The following is a 17,901-nucleotide window of genomic DNA, read 5'->3' as shown; positions in this document are numbered from 1 at the left end:
GCTATTCAAAGCTTAGTTTGCTTGTTGCGTTTTGAGGTAGAATGTCGAGGTGATGATTTTCTTTGCGCATTTGGGCGGAGTTGCCATCGAAAGTACTGGGCCTCCATCCTCTCCAAATCACTGGTCAGGATTTCTTCCGTGATGGCAGAGTCGCGCTTTGCATGGCCAAGCAATGTAATCAGCGCATATGAACTTGTGCGACTCTGTTTTGGGAAGATCACTGGTGTAAACGTTCAATAACATGGTTGCCAGCACAGAAGCCTGTGGGAGTCCATTGTTCAATAACGTGTATCTATTCTACTGGGTGTGACAGTACACAGGGAAATGTCGGTTGCTAAGCATTAGCAATATGAAGCTCAAATTTTGGAGCATCATCTTCAAGGGTGAAGACTACTGCAAAGTACGAATTCAATACTTATGTCATACCTAGTGAGTCCTTTCTAACTTGCCTTTGAACAACCTTCTGTGGTCCAGTAGAGTTTTTGATAGTTCCCTCACTCTTCACATAACTACAAATGCTCTTCCCATTACTGCCACAGTTGTCAAGAATCAATTTTTCTATTAGCCTCATGATCTAATACCATCCACCTTTTCTTTTATTGTCCCTTGTATTCAACCCTGTTTAGTTGAGAATTAACTGCTTTTAATTTATAGAAACGTTTCTGTCTACATCTTATTTAATTGTGTACATAGCCAGCCAGCCACCTTGACATTTTGTTACCACATGTCGTGTTTTGAGTTTGCGTACAAACTTTCTGCATCGGACTCATCAACACCGAGGAGTGTTAGCCATTTACCCATTGAAAGTCTTCTGAAATTTTTGAAAAGTTTTCTCTTCTGCAATCCATTACAAGATGCAGTTTCTCAGTCCATATATCTCTGCAAGTCAATTGGAACTGCATCTTCCTCGTCTTTCTTATGCAAACCCCACAGTCGTGGATAACTTGCTTCCACACTAAGATGAGTTCTAAGGTGCCTAATGAGACCAATGCAGGATTTATAGACTCTGTCACTGGTGGGGCAGATGCTGGTTGCTTGGACATGTGGGCAAGTCGCTTGATTTATCATACGCTCCTTCAGCTGTATGTACTTTGCTTCCTTGTGCTGCCGACAAGGAGACTCGAAGTGTTCAATGCCTTCTCGGGTGCTTCTCCTCCACTTGAATCGGTCTTAGGCTAGGAATTACCAAGAGTCGGTGGGGATGTTAAATTTTTTCAATGAAGCTTTGAGGTTGTATTTGAAGCGCTTCTTATGTCCCCCTGCCGTTCACTTACCGTTGTGTACCTCAGATTAGAGTGCTTGTTTCAGGGGTTTAGTATCGTGCATGTGGACAATGTGGCCGGCACATCGATGCTGATCGAGAATGGTCAATGCCTCAATGATGGCGATCTTGGCCTAAGAGAGAATGCAGATGTTGGTGCGCCAATCTTGGCAATGAATTTTCAGGATTTTTAGCAGTGCTTTGACGTGCTTACTGCACATAGTCCATGTCTCTGAAGCATATAGGAGGACGGCTTTCACGACTGCTCTGTAGACCTGAACATTGTTGCCTTGTTTGATTTCCTGGTTTTCGAGCACTCTTTTCCTCAGGCAACCAATGTTTGCTCCAAGCGTAGAGGTCTCAAGCAAGGCACCAGCGCTCTTTTCAATCTTTGTCGCTGCAATGCTTCATCTCACCTTTAAAAATGCCCTCGTTGGAGCGGAGTTAATCTTCAGTACATGCAGAAAATTGTTCAACCTTAGGCGCCTCTTGTATAGATCCAAGGTTTTTTCATCCTATGTCATTTAATTACAATGTGCAGTTGAAGCTTGTGTTTGCATTTAGGGTAAGGGTTAGGTTAGTTAAAGGGGAGAGTAAGCAACAAACCTGAGGACTGGGAGAAATTTAGAATTCAACAGAGGAGGACTAAGCGTTTAATTAAGAGGGAGAAAATAGAGTACGAGAGGAAGCATGCAGGGAGCATAAAAATTGACTGCAAAAGCTTCTATAAATATGTGAAGAGAAAAAAATTAGTGAAGACAAACTTAGGTCCCTTTCAGTCGGATTCAGGTGAAATTATAATGACAAACAAAGAAATGGCAGACCAATTGAAGTAATACTTCGGATTTGTCTTCACGAAGGAAGACAGAAATAAACTTCCGAAAGAACTGGGGATAGTGGGTCAAGTGAGACGGAGAAACCGAAGGATATCCTTATTAGGAGTGAAATTGTGTTATGGAAATTGATGGGATTGTAGGCCGATAAATCCCAGGGGTCTGATAGTCTGCATTCCAGAGTACTGAAGGAAGTGGCCCTAGAAATAGTGGATGCATTGTTGGTCATTTTCCAACAGTGTATCGATTCTGGATCAGTTCCTATGGACTGGAAGGTAGCTAATGTCACACGACTTTTTAAAAAAAAGGGGGGAGAGAGAAAACGGGAAGTTATAGACTGGTTAGCCTGACGTCAGCATCGGGTAAAATGTTCGAGGAAATAGCAGCGCATTTGGAAAGCAGTGACAGGATTGGTCCAAGTCAGCATGGAAATATGAAAGGGAAATCATGCTTGACGAACCTTCTAGATTTATTTGAAGATGTGACAAGCAGAGCGGACAATGGAGAACCACTGCATGTGATAGATTTCGAAAGGATTTTGACAAGGTCCTGCACAAAAGATTGGTGTGCAAACTCAAAACGCATGGTATTGGGGGTAACGTACTGATGTGGATAGAGAACTGGTTGGCAGACAGGAAGCAGAGAGTCGGGTAAACGGGACCTTTCCAGAATGGGAAACAGTGATAAGTGCAGTGCCGTAGGTCTCAGTGCTGGGATCCCAGATCTTTACAATACACATTAACGATTTAAGGGAAGGAATTGAGTGTAATATCTCCAGGTTTGCAGATGGCACTAAACTGAGTGGCGGTGTGAGCTGTGACGAGGACGCTAAGAGGCTGCAGGTTGACGTGGATGGGTTAGCTGCGTGGGCAAATGCATGGCAGATGCAGTACAATGTGGATAAAAGTGAGGTTATCCATTTGGGGGGCAAAAACACGATGGCAGAATGTTATCCAAATGACGGCAGATTCGGAAAAGGGGAGGTGCAAAGGGACGTGGGTATCATGGATCATCAGTTATTGAAAGTTGGCATGCAGGGACAGCAGGCAGTGAAGAAGGCAAATGGTAACTTGGCCTTCATAGCTGGGGGATTTGATTATTGGAGCAGGGAGGTCTTACTGCAGTTGAACAGGGCCTTAGTGCGGCCTTACCTGGAATAATGTGTTCAGTTTTGGTCTCCTAATCTGAGGAAGGATGTTCTTGCTATTGCGGGAGTGCAGTGAAGGTTCACCAGACTGATTCCAGGGATGGCTGGACTGCCATATGAGGAGAGACTGGAATAATTGGGCCTTTATTCACTGCAGTTTAGAACGATGAGAGGGGATCTCATAGAAACATGTAAGATTCTGACGGGACTGGACAAGTTAGATGCGGAAAGAATGTTCCCGAGGTTGGGCAAGTCCAGAGCCAGGCGACATTTACTTAGGATAAGGCTTAGGCCATTTAGAACCGAGATGAGGAGAAATTTCTTCACTCAGAGAGTTGTTCACCTATGGAATTTCCTGCCGCAGAGAGTTGCTGATGCCAGTTCATTGGATATTTTCAAGAGGGAGTTAGATATGGCCCGTAAAGCTAAGGGGATCAAGGGGTATGGAGAGAAAACTGGAAAGGCGTGCTGAGGGAATGATCAGCCATGGTCTTGTTGAATGGCTGTGCAGGCTCGAATGGCCAAATGGCCTACTCCTTTACCTATTTTCCATGTTTTTATGTTTCTATGATTTCTCCTTCGGCAGACAGCAAGGAAATTCCGCTATAATTACTGCAGTCGGACTTGTCACCCTTCTTGAAGATTGCCACGATTAAACCCTCTCTGCGATCCACTTACATGCTCTCCTCCTTCCAGATAAGAGAGATTAGTTCATGATCTCGTGCTATGAATACTTCTCGAACCAAACTTTAGTACTTCAATGGGGATTTCATCTGCTCCGGAAGCCTTGTTTTTTTTCAATTTTCCCAAAATATTCAAAATGGGTACGATGGTTTTATAAATAATTAGAAACAATTAGATACAAAATTTACTATTAGATGAGCAAATGAAAATCTTCAAAATCAAATGCCTATTTGGTTTGGTGTAAGTGTGAAGATTTGAATTGGTGTGTGGAGCTTGCAAGAAAAGGGTCCTTGTTTCAAGAAGCAATAATATTGCTACCTGGTGATGACAAACTGATGCAAGTATTTAAAGCGGAATCAGTGTGCCTATTGCAGGATGGTATACACCAGGAATCTGCGAACTATCTGATGATGTTAGTGAGATGAAAAAAGGGACTGTATTTGGCATATAATTCAAGCATCTAATTAACTAGAGCTCATTCGTGAGATCAAAGTACTGGGAGGTACCATAGACCCAGAACTGGCGATTCCTGAGCCTGAAATTTCCATCTCTCACCTAGTTTTTCGCAATCCCCAATTAGTGTTCGCAGAGGTAACTTTGCTCATTGTTTTCGAAAGAACACTCTTAAGGGTGTTTATTGGATTGCCTGTCACTAATGAACGCCCTAATGCAATTTGTTGATTCAGCGGAGACTTTTCTCTTGTATAAGTCACGGCTGCTTTCAATGCATTGCTTCAGTACATCAGCAGGAGCCTTGCTCCCAACTGTTGTTCCATTTCGTTTAAAATGGGATTAGCAGACGGCACAGTGATTTGCTATCCAATTCTTGCAATTATCGGCATTCCTGGTAAGTAAAGACGCGCAATTGTTAATTTTGGAAAGCCATTTTTGAAAGCATTGTTTTATTTTCCATTTCAACATGCTGTTTGTCTCCACATCTTTGTTCCAAGATTGCCAAGTTTCTGGTGGCAGATTACTGAACAGAAGTCTCTTACTTTTCCTTATTTACTTTAACATGACAACCTTTGTGATATCATCGTCATTACAACCGGCCGTCTATCATCGGAAAGGTCCTTGTTCTCTGAATGTATAGGTCGCAGGATATCGATATCATCGGCGAATGTAACACGACTTTTGATAAATGATGCCCATCCAGAGTCCCAGGACGTTCCTCAAGACCGCCATCCACTTGAAGCTGTTGGAATTTTTTAGCGTTGACCACATCACTTAACCGCTTCACCTCTGGCCAAAAGTCGATCGAGCTATTTTAATTACGGTAGCAGGTGTTAGGGCTTGACCTGACATACTGTAATGTAACAACCATCGATGAAAGTCAGCAACAAATGCACGTTGCCCATATATGAAAGGTCTGCAGTTTGCTCGCAGTGTGGTAACATGAGCCAAAGTGGCCAGGTAGGAACCCACCAGATTGGGTAGACCGCTGCTTCTACACCCGCACACGATTGTAATCCGGTGACTTTCATAAACAGTAAAATCAGGCGAGGTGTAAAGACAGCCTTCCATTAAATCTTGTTGTTTCCCGAAGGGTGGGTTAGATGAAGCCTGCCTCGGCGCCCATCAGTGTGAACAAATGATGATCCGTAAATGGAGCCTGTTTTTTGTTCCAAGGGTTGAAATAAGATATTTGTTTTCAAAAGGCCGATGTGTCCAATATATGGGACAATATTTACTGTCAGGGTCTCAGATTCTGTTCCATAGATTAATTTAAACCAGAGTATTTTATGGCACAGAAGGAGGCCATTCGGCCCATCGTGTCGGTAACTGCTGGAAAATAGCTATCCAGTCTAATCCCACTTTCCAGTTCTAGGTCCGTAGCACTGTAGAAATGTCAACTACATATCAAGTCCTTATAAATGTGATAAGGGATTTCTGCCTCGACCACCATATGAGGCAGTGAGTTCCAGACCCCCAACACCCTCTGGGTGAAACAGGTTCTCTAAATTCGCCTTTAATCGTTCTAAGATTACAATTAATTCCTTTCCCCTTTACATTGATCCATCCGATAAGGGAAATAGATCCTTTCTACCCACTGTATCTTGGTACTCATAAAGTTAGACAACTCAATTCAATCTCTCCTCAGACTCCTCTGTTCTAAACTAAACAATCCCAACCGATCCAATCTTTACTCAGTGCTAAAATGTTCCAGTTTCAGCAACATCCTGGTCAATCTCAACTGTAACATCTCTGATGCAATCATATCTTTCCTGAAATATGCTTACCAGAACTGTATGCAGTAAGCCAATGCCTTAAAGCAGAAATAAGTCAAGACAAACGCAGGATGGACCCTACATAGTGAGTGTGGCGAGACCTGGAACACTATTGGAATCATGCAAAAATCTCCCGGACTGGCTATTGCTAACCACGCAATTAACCTGAGCTGTTATTTCAGACCACAGACCTATTTCTTTGCTAACTCTCTTGTTTTCCACTTTCTTGCAGCGAACCTGATGTCGGTTTTCATCCTGTACCGGGGAAAGTGCGGTCTAGCCAAAGGAATCACTCGTTACATGGTAACCATGGCCATAGCAGATCTGATGGTCTGTGTCTTTAATGTAACGATAAGTAGTATTTTGAGTTATCATTTTCTAGATTCATTCTTGATGTACACCAATGTTTGTCGTTTTACTGCATTCATACAAGTATCCAGCGTCCAACTCTCTGTCTGGTCGACAGTATCGTTCAGCTTTGACCGTTTCATAACCATTTGTTGTCAGAAACTGAAATTAAAATATTGCACCGACAGAACTGCCACTGTGGTTCTAACGATCGTCGGTATGCTCAGCTTTTTGATAAACATTCCAGTTTATTTCCGTTATGAGCCCTACTATATTGTTGGGGATATAGAGTGGGGTTGCCGGACAGTAACAGAATATGGTTCTTCCCCGGCATGGATAGCTTACAAATGGATCCTGAATCTCTCAGTCACATTAGTGCCATTCCCTTTTCTGTTGCTATTAAATTCCCTCACTGCCAGGTACATCTTAGTAGCCAGTAGAGCTCGCAGAGCCCTGAAGAACCGCAGCAACGGCGACAGCAGCAGTGATCCCGAGATGAAGAACAGAAGAACATCCATCATTCTGCTCTTCGCTGTATCTGGGAGCTTTATTGTATTGTGGACGCCAGTTGTGATAATTAACATCTGTTTCAAGCTCACGGAAATAATTGCATGGGAAGGTTCAAACTCACTTTATTTGGCGATTAGAATCACGCTCTTTTTGATGTATGCCAGCACCTGTACAAACACCTGCGTTTATGCGTTGACCCAGAGGAAATTCCGGGAGGAGATTAAGACCATTGTGAAATATCCATTGTCTTTCTTTATTAAATTATGTAAACAATATGAATACTCGGAATCGATCAGAGTTCATTGCCCATTAGCTCGGTCACTCGATCATTTACGTTCGCATGGACTGTAAACCTGAAACTTGTCATTTGCCAGGAATCTTCTTGACTGATCCACCGCATCCCCGGGAAAAGGGCATCTGCGGGTGGAGAGTTGGGCTTCATGCCCAGCGAGTGACCCTGAAATTCTTACACCTGGTAGAAGCAGAGATAAACCCTGTTTTTACCAGCGTAAGAGTTTACATGAATATATATTTTCTTCAACCATTTAAACATTAAAATGCCGTTAAATAATGTAAGTTTACTTTTTAGACCATTTAAACATTAATATTTATTTTTCAAAAGATTATATTTCTTTAAAATATTTAATTAATTGGCACTTTAATTAATTTTAAATAGATAACTTTTTTATGTATTTGATGTGTACATGTTTTTTGGGAGTATTGTCCTTCATGCATATGAGTTTTCTGTGCATACATCTTCGAAGGTCCCTCGTATCAATAATAACTTGCTTGCAGGCAAAAAAACGGATGAAGTTCAAAGGTGTTTTCATGCAGGAAATGACATTCCAGGTCCAGCACTACATCCTGAAGGGTGGAAGTGGCCTGTGCGTGCATATTTTAACATGAGGTGGCCGTTGCATACCAGCCACCACATGGGCTTTACAGAGCTCAGTCTTGGTCCAGTGGCAAGCATTAGCCAAGACGACTGGAGTGCAGCTCTGCGACACAGACCTAGTGTGTGCACATATCGCAGTGTGGGCTGTCCCGTCATGCCTCTGGACTCTCGTCTCTGCTGGGCCACGAACACTCACGACTCTCCTGTGCCCTGATCATGTCCCACCACAATCTCTCTCTGCTCATTCGGCCGACCTCGCCATTCCTCTGCTGCATGCCACCCCTCGTCCTGTGCCTGCTGACGCAAGGAGCAGATGTTTCTGTACATATCGAATCCGCCATCCCCCCCTATAATCAGGAGTAGCGATCCGCCTAATTTCATTCATTGGGTTGCCCCATGTGATTCCAGGGATGCTGGCGAACCGCCAACATCCCCAAGATTCATGTGCCTCTCTCCGCATGTTCCTGTCGAAGCCCAGGAGAATGAGTGACCATGGAACCTGAGCTGCCAGATGGGCGCGATTTTGCTTCGTGGAATGGAGGCATTTCCAGGCAGGAAGCCTTCGACAGCAAATTGAAGGCCAATAAATATGCTGGGCAACATTGGGTGGCGTGTCGAACCACGGGCGTAATTTTAATCTAATTAGTTAAATTACAGGGAACATTTATTTCACATTGCGATATCAGATCCACAGAGGGAAGATTTCCTTAAGGTACATTGGATAAATTTTCACTTTCATGGCCTGGCAGAAAGCGGACTGTTTCCATTGAAGCAAAACCGGGTGCTCAGCAAAGCGATGGAGAGATCTGATAGTGCCAGTTTGCCAGCTGGTGATTAATGTAAACATTCAGTCTTGAACGTGATGATATCTGATACACAATGAAAGATAAATATGCAGCGAAATTATAAGACAATTTTTAAACAAATATGGTTGAGATTTTTCGGGAGATCTTTAGTGGGTCAGGTGGGAAATTATTTTTTATCTGTCAGCAGAATGCGACCCCGCTATCAAGCCGCCGCCACGCTCCATGCCCAGAATTCGGGTCTGTCAGGGCTGAACAGACCAACACGCAGTGGCGGGGAGGAAATTCAGTTCATGTTACGACTTTGTTAACAGCCTGTTAAAAAGAATTTTGAGCTGAACTTATCATTTTACCAGGTTGTCCATGGGGTATACGATGCTTGGGAATCTCGTCAGGTCAGGACTTCGCGAGTTGCGTGAATATTAATTAATTTTTTTACTTGACAGCTGCAATGTTGTTATAAAAGCTCCCATCTGAGTGCTGTTCACTTCCCAAGATCAAAAGCTGGTTCTTACTGGATTCAGAAGGGGGATTGAGCAATATGCAGGTTGCAAGCATTTCGATTGAACTCGATATCCAGTGTCACCTCATTGGAACATCCGATATCACCATTGATATCTCTGCTTCAACAGCCATATATTACTTTAGCATTGGCGCCCCTGAAACTATATCAGCTTGCTCCTCAGACTACCACTATAATCAGCCACAACACCGTCAGCACCAATTAAAACATCAACATTCTTCATACACAATTGATGCTGCTAGGTCACAGGGCGTCAGCACCCGACCACATTGATGCCTGGAAAGGCAGATTTACTTCACTTGCCGCTGTACACAATAGCTATCACATGATGCGCCTGGATGGCACCACCCCACACCAGCATCATAAAGCATACCTACAATGAACAAGCAATTCTGTTCACATTCATCACCATTGCGGGGTGTACCATTATGTCTCACCATTCACTGCAAATCCCTGAGCCACAAACAAAGGTGCACACAAATCTGACCACGAAGACAAAGTGTTGAAAATAATGTTTTCAATCTTTGACAGCACATTAATAGAAGAGCCGACGGCCTACGGGCAGCATGGGCCTGCCAAAACTGCTATATTTAGATCATTTAAAGACCTAGGTCCGTGCAGCAAAGCAGGTCTCCAGTCGTCCTGTTAATCCTTGCCAATGGATAATGTCCGAGCTCTGTCAAGGTCGTGTGGTGGCTGATGTGCAACGGTCACCACACGTTTAAAAAAAATGCCGCAGAGGCATCTTCCATCCCATCAGCTGGAGTTCAGGACAGGAACATCGGGGTCTTCATTGAAATTTCTGTGAAATCTCGCGGAAGCAAGTCATTCTCGTTCGAGGGATTGCCCATGGTGATGAATAGAAACTTTACATTAACATTTTCAAAAGACCCAAATGCCTGCACTTGTGTGTTAAGAGTTGCTATGATAGACTAGGACGAGGGTGAGTATGAGGGTGGCTAGTGAGAAGTGGAAATGATAATGTAGGTAGAGAGGCGTAGGTGGAGGTTCAAGGCAAGTTGGTGTGAATATGTACAGGAGTAGAGTTGGGAAGGCAGACTGGTGGGGATCTGATGAGTGGCACAGCAGGATGAGGTGGAGTATGGCTTTGCAATAATGTTTTGTGACCCATTCAGAACATTAAAATTTGTGCTACTGCAGCAGGCTCCATCTGACGACAGTACTGCTTGTGCCCTCATGTGCAATGTGAAACCAGACTACAACTGTCTCTTGGGGAGGTACCATCCACCCATCGGAAGGGAATTTGCTGTAACTCCGCCCATAAGGGTTTGGAGGGAGACATGGAAGAGCCTGAGTTCAGTCGTACATTTTTGTGCAGAGCTTGTCAAAACTTTTGCTGGTGGCTTTGTCACGGAATTTGCGGGCTCTCTGGAAAAGAATTATTCTAAAGCAGAGGTTCCATTTTTGATCTTTCAATGTTCGGGGATTTCACAATTAATTTCAGTGTCCAAGGGTTTGGGAAATGTCAAAATCAGGCGGGGTGCAATCTCCTTGGTCAAATATAAATGTCCCCACTACAAATTGTCCCTGTACGGCGGATGGGTTCAACCAATACGGTTTACATATCACGAGGGCAATTTTACCCAAATTCATTTGCCCGGCAACCCCACGCGGGGGGCGGGGGGGAATGCTAGTATTACTTCCCGCCTGATCTAACTCTGCATGGGCTTCATTATTGCGCTGGAGGTAAAATCGACCACCCCGTGGGTTTCATGTCCAGTGAGCGAATTAAAAATTACCGCCGCTTTGTTGCCTCACAATGGAAGGATGGTGCACTTGGCTGAGACGTGGAACCGAACCTCAGCAACGGAGCAGCGTAAAGGGAGTATTCAGGCGGAGATCATGGAAATAAAGCCCCATTGCCATTCATGTATCGGGCACAATGGAATTGTTACTGTTTGTAAATTGTTGCCAAAAATAGTGTCACACAGCAGAACGTGTATTTATAGGTTACCAAGAGCAATACAATCGTTAATCAATTTTCAGAATTTGTCACAGCACCAACCGGACAACACAATCAACTCCAACTGGCTCCTTCTTTGAAGGCGTTGTGATTTGCTCAGCAAATTGAATTCAATGTGTTTGTAATCTTACTGGATCTTACAAAAGGTTCCGTTAAACAAATGTGCGGAAATAATTTCCCTCGGAATCTCAATGAGTAGCTTTGTCCCGTCTCATGAGCCGAAGGCTGCTCAATAAGCACGTGACTCGGGTTCGAAGATGTGGCCATTAACTTATGGAAAAAAATCAATGATCCGGTGATGGTAAACTTGTACAGGAAATGTGGGCAAATTGAAACAGGAAAGTAGATTTTATTGTGGCGCTGTCAACAAAATCGAGGTGGAGATCGGATGAGGAACGATGAATGGAATTGATACAGGAAAGGCTGCGTCATGGAGAGAACAGGTCCTGCTCAACTCCTCAATATGGGAACTTAATATTCGAGGCTGCATGATCCCTGGAAAGCATAGCTAATAGTGAAAGGAGGAGAGGAAGGAATTTGCATAAAATACAACGTTACTGCAATTGAAAGAAAATATATCAGTAAGAGAGAGCAGGGAGTGGAAACACTCCGGATAGAATAAGAAACAGCAAATAATGATGGAATCATACAGCACAGAAGGAGGGTATTCGGCCCATGGTGCTTGTACCGGCTCTTTGAAGGAGCTGTTCCATTAGTCGCACTCTGCTGTCAGCTTCCCAATGCCGTGCAGTTTTCACTTTCAATTTTATGTCCAATGGCCTTTCAAAAGTTACTATTCAAGCTGCTTCCACCAGAATTTCAGGCAGTGCTCCCAGATCACAACAATTCGCTGCATTAAACAATTTCTGCTGATCGCTAAAATCGTTCTTTCGCCAATTATCTTCCAGCCTTGTCCTCTGGTTACAGACATTCCTGGCAATGGAGACACATTATCCCTATCTATACTATCAAAATCTTTCATAATTTTAAATACCTCTGTTAAATCTAACCTTGTCTGAATTAAGACATAGTGCTAGTTAATCTCTTCTGCACCCTCTCTAAGGAACTGAAATTCTTCCTACAGTGTGGGATGCCAAAATCGATAAAAAAAAAAACACCAGCTCAGGTCTCAGCAGTGATATAAACTGGATTAGCTAAACATATTTGCTGTGGTACTATGCATCTCAATTTATAATGTCCAGGGACCCGCATGCTATTCAAACAAAGGTTGCAAATTAACTAGAGACATATTGATATGAATGAGGTAGCTTCGGGAACAAAAGTACGGAGAACAGTGAGGCATGCAGAAAAGGCAATGCTGTTAAAAAGAAGAGAGTGGGGCTAATGGATACATACTCTGATTGTCGAGAAGTGATAAGTGATGTTCCACAGTGGTCTGTTGTCGGAGCTCAACATTTCACCGCATATACTATTCACTGGGATACAGGAATTGAGACGGAGGCAACTGGCACAAACTTGGTAAGGGAGGCAAGTCATGGTGTTGGAAGCAGAGGCTGCAAAGTGACATAGACAGATTAAGTGAGTGGTCAAAACTGCAACAAATAGAGTTCAATGTGGGCAAAGAGAAATGGGAGGCTATTTCTCTGAGGTATATATGGGCACGCAAATCATTGAACGTTATTAGACAGATACAAAAAGCAATCGAAAAGGCTCATGAAATGTTGTCTTTATTGTTCGGGCAGCGGGTTAATAAAGTGAAGAAAGTTATGCATCAACTCTTTATAAAGTTGAACACATCTGTCGTACTTCCTTCTGTTTTGGGCATATCAGGAAGGAAATATTGGCCTGGAGTGGGTGCAACCCAGACTGACATTGGGCTAAAACGGTTAAATTACGAGGACGGGTTGTATACGCTAGGGTATGTTCCCTCGAGTAAAGAAGATTAAAAGGTGATCAAATTGGGGTATTTAAGATGATTGAAGGCTATGATAGAGGAGATAAAGATAACTTATTTCCTCAGGTGTTTGAGTCCAGTACAAGGGGGCATAACCTAAAATAGAGCTGGACAGTTCACACGTGATGTCAGGAATCCATTTACTCTCAATGTGAAATTATCTGTACCATTAAAATAACCGGATGCACTCGGAGTTAATTGTCGGGTATCCCAGCTGGAGGGCGGCAGCCGCTCAGTTTGATGGCGGAGGTCTACCCATGCATCGCCTCTCGTCCTTTACTGGAATCAACCCCTGCCTCTTCCCTATCGGCGGAATATGATGGTACTCCTCCCTGCCGCTCTGAATCTGATCACATCGGTTCTAATAACAGGACACAACGCTGAACGTTTGTCTGACAGTCAGTGAATCTTCACAAAGTTATCACCAGTGTTGATATTTCAGACAGCTGCAGCCAAGCGGAGGTCAGTGTGAAAGTGGAATTTATTTTCCCCAGTGCGTCTGCAGGAATTTTAGGGAATGTAGCTGACAATAAAGTGCCTTTGGTAAAATATTGAGGATGTTAAACTTTTAAGATCAGAGGAGCTGGTAATGAACACTGATGTGTAAGGATGTCCGGAGTGTGATAAACAAGCTGAAAGACATTCATGAGCATACCGAACTATTGATAGCAGCTCACCTAACCAGTACACGAGCTTACCACTCCACAACCTATACACATAATGCGCTGATGTGCTGGATCCTGTAGATAACCACATAAGTACAGGCCACGCTGTTGTACTTCATAATGCTGGATTTAGAATCATAGAAATTTACATCACAGAAGGAGGCGATTGAAACAATCGTTTCTGTGCCGGCCGACAATGAGCTATCCAGCCTAATCCCACTTTCCAGCTCTTGGTCCGTAGCTCTTTAGATTGTGGCACTTCAAGTGCACATCCAAGTACTTTTAAAATGAGATGAGCGTTTCTGACTCTTCCACCCTTTCCGGCACTGAGCTCCAGACCGCAACACTCTCTGGGTGATACAAGTACTCCTCAATTCCCATCTGATACTTCTACCACTTGCTTTAAATCTTTGCCCGCTGGTATTGACCTCTCTGCTGGGGAAAATAAGAGCTTCCTATTCATTCTATCTCGAATCTTTTCAAAATTCCTTAGACCTCAATGAAGCTTCACATCAGCCTCCGCTGTTCCAAAGTAAACAACTCCAGCCTATCCCACCTTTTTTAATTGCAAAATTCTCCAGTTCTGGCAACCTGACTTGAAGCTGTTGTGACCGGTGTAGAGAAGCCAGCTCCCCTGCCTTGGTGTGTGGCATATCTGTCAGTCTTTGACTCATGTTAGACAATGCATGCCATGGGTTGCATTGGCGTGTTAATTAATAAAGATTATTGACTGTATATCTGGCTATTTCCCGGTCCTTTAACACACCTTGAGTTGAAAATTAGTGTGCCTCCTCAGAACCTAACACAGAGCTTGCCAGTTTGACACTTTCTGAAATGTTATCAATCAGGAGCTCGAACTATTACCGATTTTGCTCAAACATTCCGATTATTTGGAAATCCTTAACATTTTAATAACAGAACCGTGGAAATTAGAGACAGTTATATCTCTGACAATTAAATGCTTTTATTTTCTTTCAAAAGATTCACCTTATGATGATATGCCAATCCTACTTCTGGAAAAATCACGTGTTAAGCACTTCCTGGCATCACGAGCAATATCCAGGCTGTGCACGCTATCACTCCTTGAAGGTCACAAAAGTTCCGAACTGTGTTTTGCTTTGTCACCTTTAAGATAAAACTTAACTGCATGTCGTGATAGGGTTTTAAAATTGGTTTTGTTTAATTATTGTATCATAAAAGTAAATAAAATGCGTGTAAGCTTATCTAACCATAGTAAAAGCTGCGAAGCAAAGCATGATGGTAAATTGTGCCAATATTATTTTAATCATTATAACTGCTGAAGTAGATGTGTTAAGTTAGAACTGGATGGTCACGGCCAGAACAATAGTTAGCCACGAAATAAATCAAAGGTCTACAATGCATTTGTTATAGAAACATAGAAACATAGAGAATAGGTGCAGGAGCAGGCCATACAGCCCTTCTAGCCTGCACCGCCATTCAATGAGTTCATGGCTGAACATGAAACTTCAGTAACCACTTCCTGCTTTCTCGCCATACCCCTTGATCCCCCGAGTAGTAAGGACTTCATCTAACTCCCTTTTGAATATATTTAGTGAATTGGCCTCAACTACTTTCTGTGGTAGAGAATTCCACAGGTTCACCACTCTCTGGGTGAAGACGTTTCTCCTCATCTCGGTCCTAAATGGCTCACCCCTTAACCTTGGACTGTGACCCCTGGTTCTGGACTACCCCAACATTGGGAACATTCTTCCTGCATTCAACCTGTCCAAAACCGACAGAATTTTAATCGTTTCTATGAGGTCCCCTCTCACTCTTCTGAACTCCAGTGAATACAAGTCCAGTTGATCCAGTCTTTCTTGATAGGTCAGTCCCACCATCCCGGGAATCAGTCTGGTGAATCTTCGCTGCACTCCCTCAATAGCAAAAATGTCCTTCCTCAAGTATGGAGAACAAACTGTACGAAATACTCCAGGTGTGGCCTCACCAAGGCCCTGTACAACTGTAGCAACACCTCCCTGCCCTTGTACTCAAATCCCCTCGCTACGAAGGCCAACATGCCATTTGCTTTCTTAACCGCCTGCTGTACCTGTATGCCAACCTTCAGTGACTGATGTACCATGACACCCAGGTCTCGTTGCAACTCCCTTTTTCCTAATCTGTCACCATTCAGATAATAGTCTGTCTCTCTGTTTTTATCACCAAAGTGGATATCCTCACATTTATCCACATTGTACTTCATCTGCCACGCATTTGCCCACTCAACTAACCTATCCAAGTCACTCTGCAACCTCATAGCATCCTCCTCGCAGCTCACACTGCCACCCAACTTAGTGTCATCCGCAAATTTGGAGATACTACATTTAATCCTCTCGTCTAAATCATTAATGTACAACGTGAACAGCTGGGGCCCCAGCATAGAACCCTGCGGCAGCCCACGAGTCACTGCCTGCCATTCTGAAAAGTACCCATTTACTCCTACTCTTTGCTTCCTGTCTGACAACCAGTTCTCAATCCACGTCAGGACACTACCCCCAATCCCATGTGCTCTAACTTTGCACATTAATCTCCTGTGTCGGACCTTGTCGAAAGCCTTCTGAAAGTCCAAATATACCATATCAACTGGTTCTCCTTTGTCCACTTTACTGGAAACAGCCTCAAAAAATTCCAGAAGATTTGTCAAGCATGATTTCCCTTTCACAAATCCATGCTGACTTGGACCTATCATGTCACCATTTTCCAAATGCGCTGCTATGACATCCTTAATAATTGATTCCATCATTTTACCCACTACTGAGGTCAGACTGACCGGTCTATAATTCCCTGCTTTCTCTCTTCCTCCTTTTTTAAAAAGTGGGGTTACATTGGCTACCCTCCACTCGATAGGGACTGATCCAGAGTCAATGGAATGTTGGAAAATGACTGTCAATGCATCCGCTATTTCCAAGGCCACCTCCTTAAGTACTCTGAGATGCAGTCCATCAGGCCCTGGGGATTTATTGGCCTTCAATCCCATCAATTTCCCCAACACAATTTCCCGACTAATACAGATTTCCCTCAGTTCCTCCTCCTTACTAGACCCTCTGACCCCTTTTATATCTGGAAGGTTGTTTGTGTCCTCCTTAGTGAATACTGAACCAAAGTACTTGTTCAATTGGTCTGCCATTTCTTTGTTCCCCGTTATGACTTCCCCTGATTCTGACTGCAGGGGACCTACGTTTGTCTTTACTAACCTTTTTCTCTTTACATAACTATAGAAACTTTTGCACTCCGCCTTAATGTTCCCTGTAAGCTTCTTCTCGTAATCCATTTTCCCTGCCCTAATCAAACCCTTTGTCCTCCTCTGCTGAGTTCTAAATTTCTCCCAGTCCCCAGGTTCGGTGCTATTTCTGGCCAATTTGTATGCCACTTCCTTGGCTTTAATACTATCCCTGATTTCCCTGGTTAACCACGGTTGAGCCACCTTCCCTTTTTTATTTTTACGCCAGACAGGAATGTACAATTGTTGTAATTCATCCATGCAGTCTCTAAATGACTTGCATTGCCCATCCACAGTCAACCCCTTAAGTATCATTCGCCAATCTATCTTAGCCAATTCACGCCTCATACCTTCAAAGTTACCCTTCTTTAAGTTCTGGACCATGGTCTCTGAATTAACTGTTTCATTCTCCATCCAAATGCAGAATTCCAATTCCACCATATTATGGTCACTCTTCCCCAAGGGGCCTCGCACAATGAGATGGCTAATTAATCCTCTCTCATTACACAACACCCAATCTAAGATGGCCTCCCCGCTAGTTGGTTCCTCGACATATTGGTTTAGAAAACCATTCCCTTATGCACTCCAGGAAATCCTCCTCCACCGTATTGCTTCCAGTTTGGCTAGCTCAATCTATGTGCATATTAAAGTCACCCATTGTAACTGCTGCACCTTTATTGCATGCACTCCTAAATTCCTGTTTGATGCCATCCCCAACATCACTACTACTGTTTGGAGGTCCGTACACAACTCCCACTAGCGTTTTTTGCCCTTTGTTATTCTGCAGCGCTACCCATATATCGCTAAAGCTACAGACCAAACTATTGTTTATACAGAAGTTCTGCAAAATATCAGATAAGGTATTGA

The 17,901-nt window shown here is 43.4% G+C and overlaps 1 protein-coding gene across 1 annotated transcript; it reads left to right on the top strand.

Annotated features, from left to right (window-relative positions):
- The first annotated feature begins 6,429 nt into the window (after positions 1 to 6,429).
- On the top strand, positions 6,430 to 7,362 carry LOC139230160 (melatonin receptor type 1B-like). Its single transcript, XM_070862003.1, has one exon. The coding sequence runs from the start codon at positions 6,454 to 6,456 to the stop codon at positions 7,360 to 7,362; it is 909 nt and encodes a 302-aa protein (XP_070718104.1). The 5' UTR covers positions 6,430 to 6,453.
- Positions 7,363 to 17,901: the final 10,539 nt, after the last annotated feature.

Source organism: Pristiophorus japonicus, chromosome 19 (genome assembly GCF_044704955.1).
Source record: "Pristiophorus japonicus isolate sPriJap1 chromosome 19, sPriJap1.hap1, whole genome shotgun sequence".
Lineage (NCBI taxonomy): Eukaryota > Metazoa > Chordata > Chondrichthyes > Pristiophoridae > Pristiophorus > Pristiophorus japonicus.
This window is presented reverse-complemented; position numbering and strand designations above follow the sequence as displayed.

Coding starts and splice junctions, on each gene's coding strand:
- LOC139230160 (XM_070862003.1), top strand. CDS start 6,454: ATGGTAACCATGGCCATAGCAGATCTGATGGTCTGTGTCTTTAATGTA.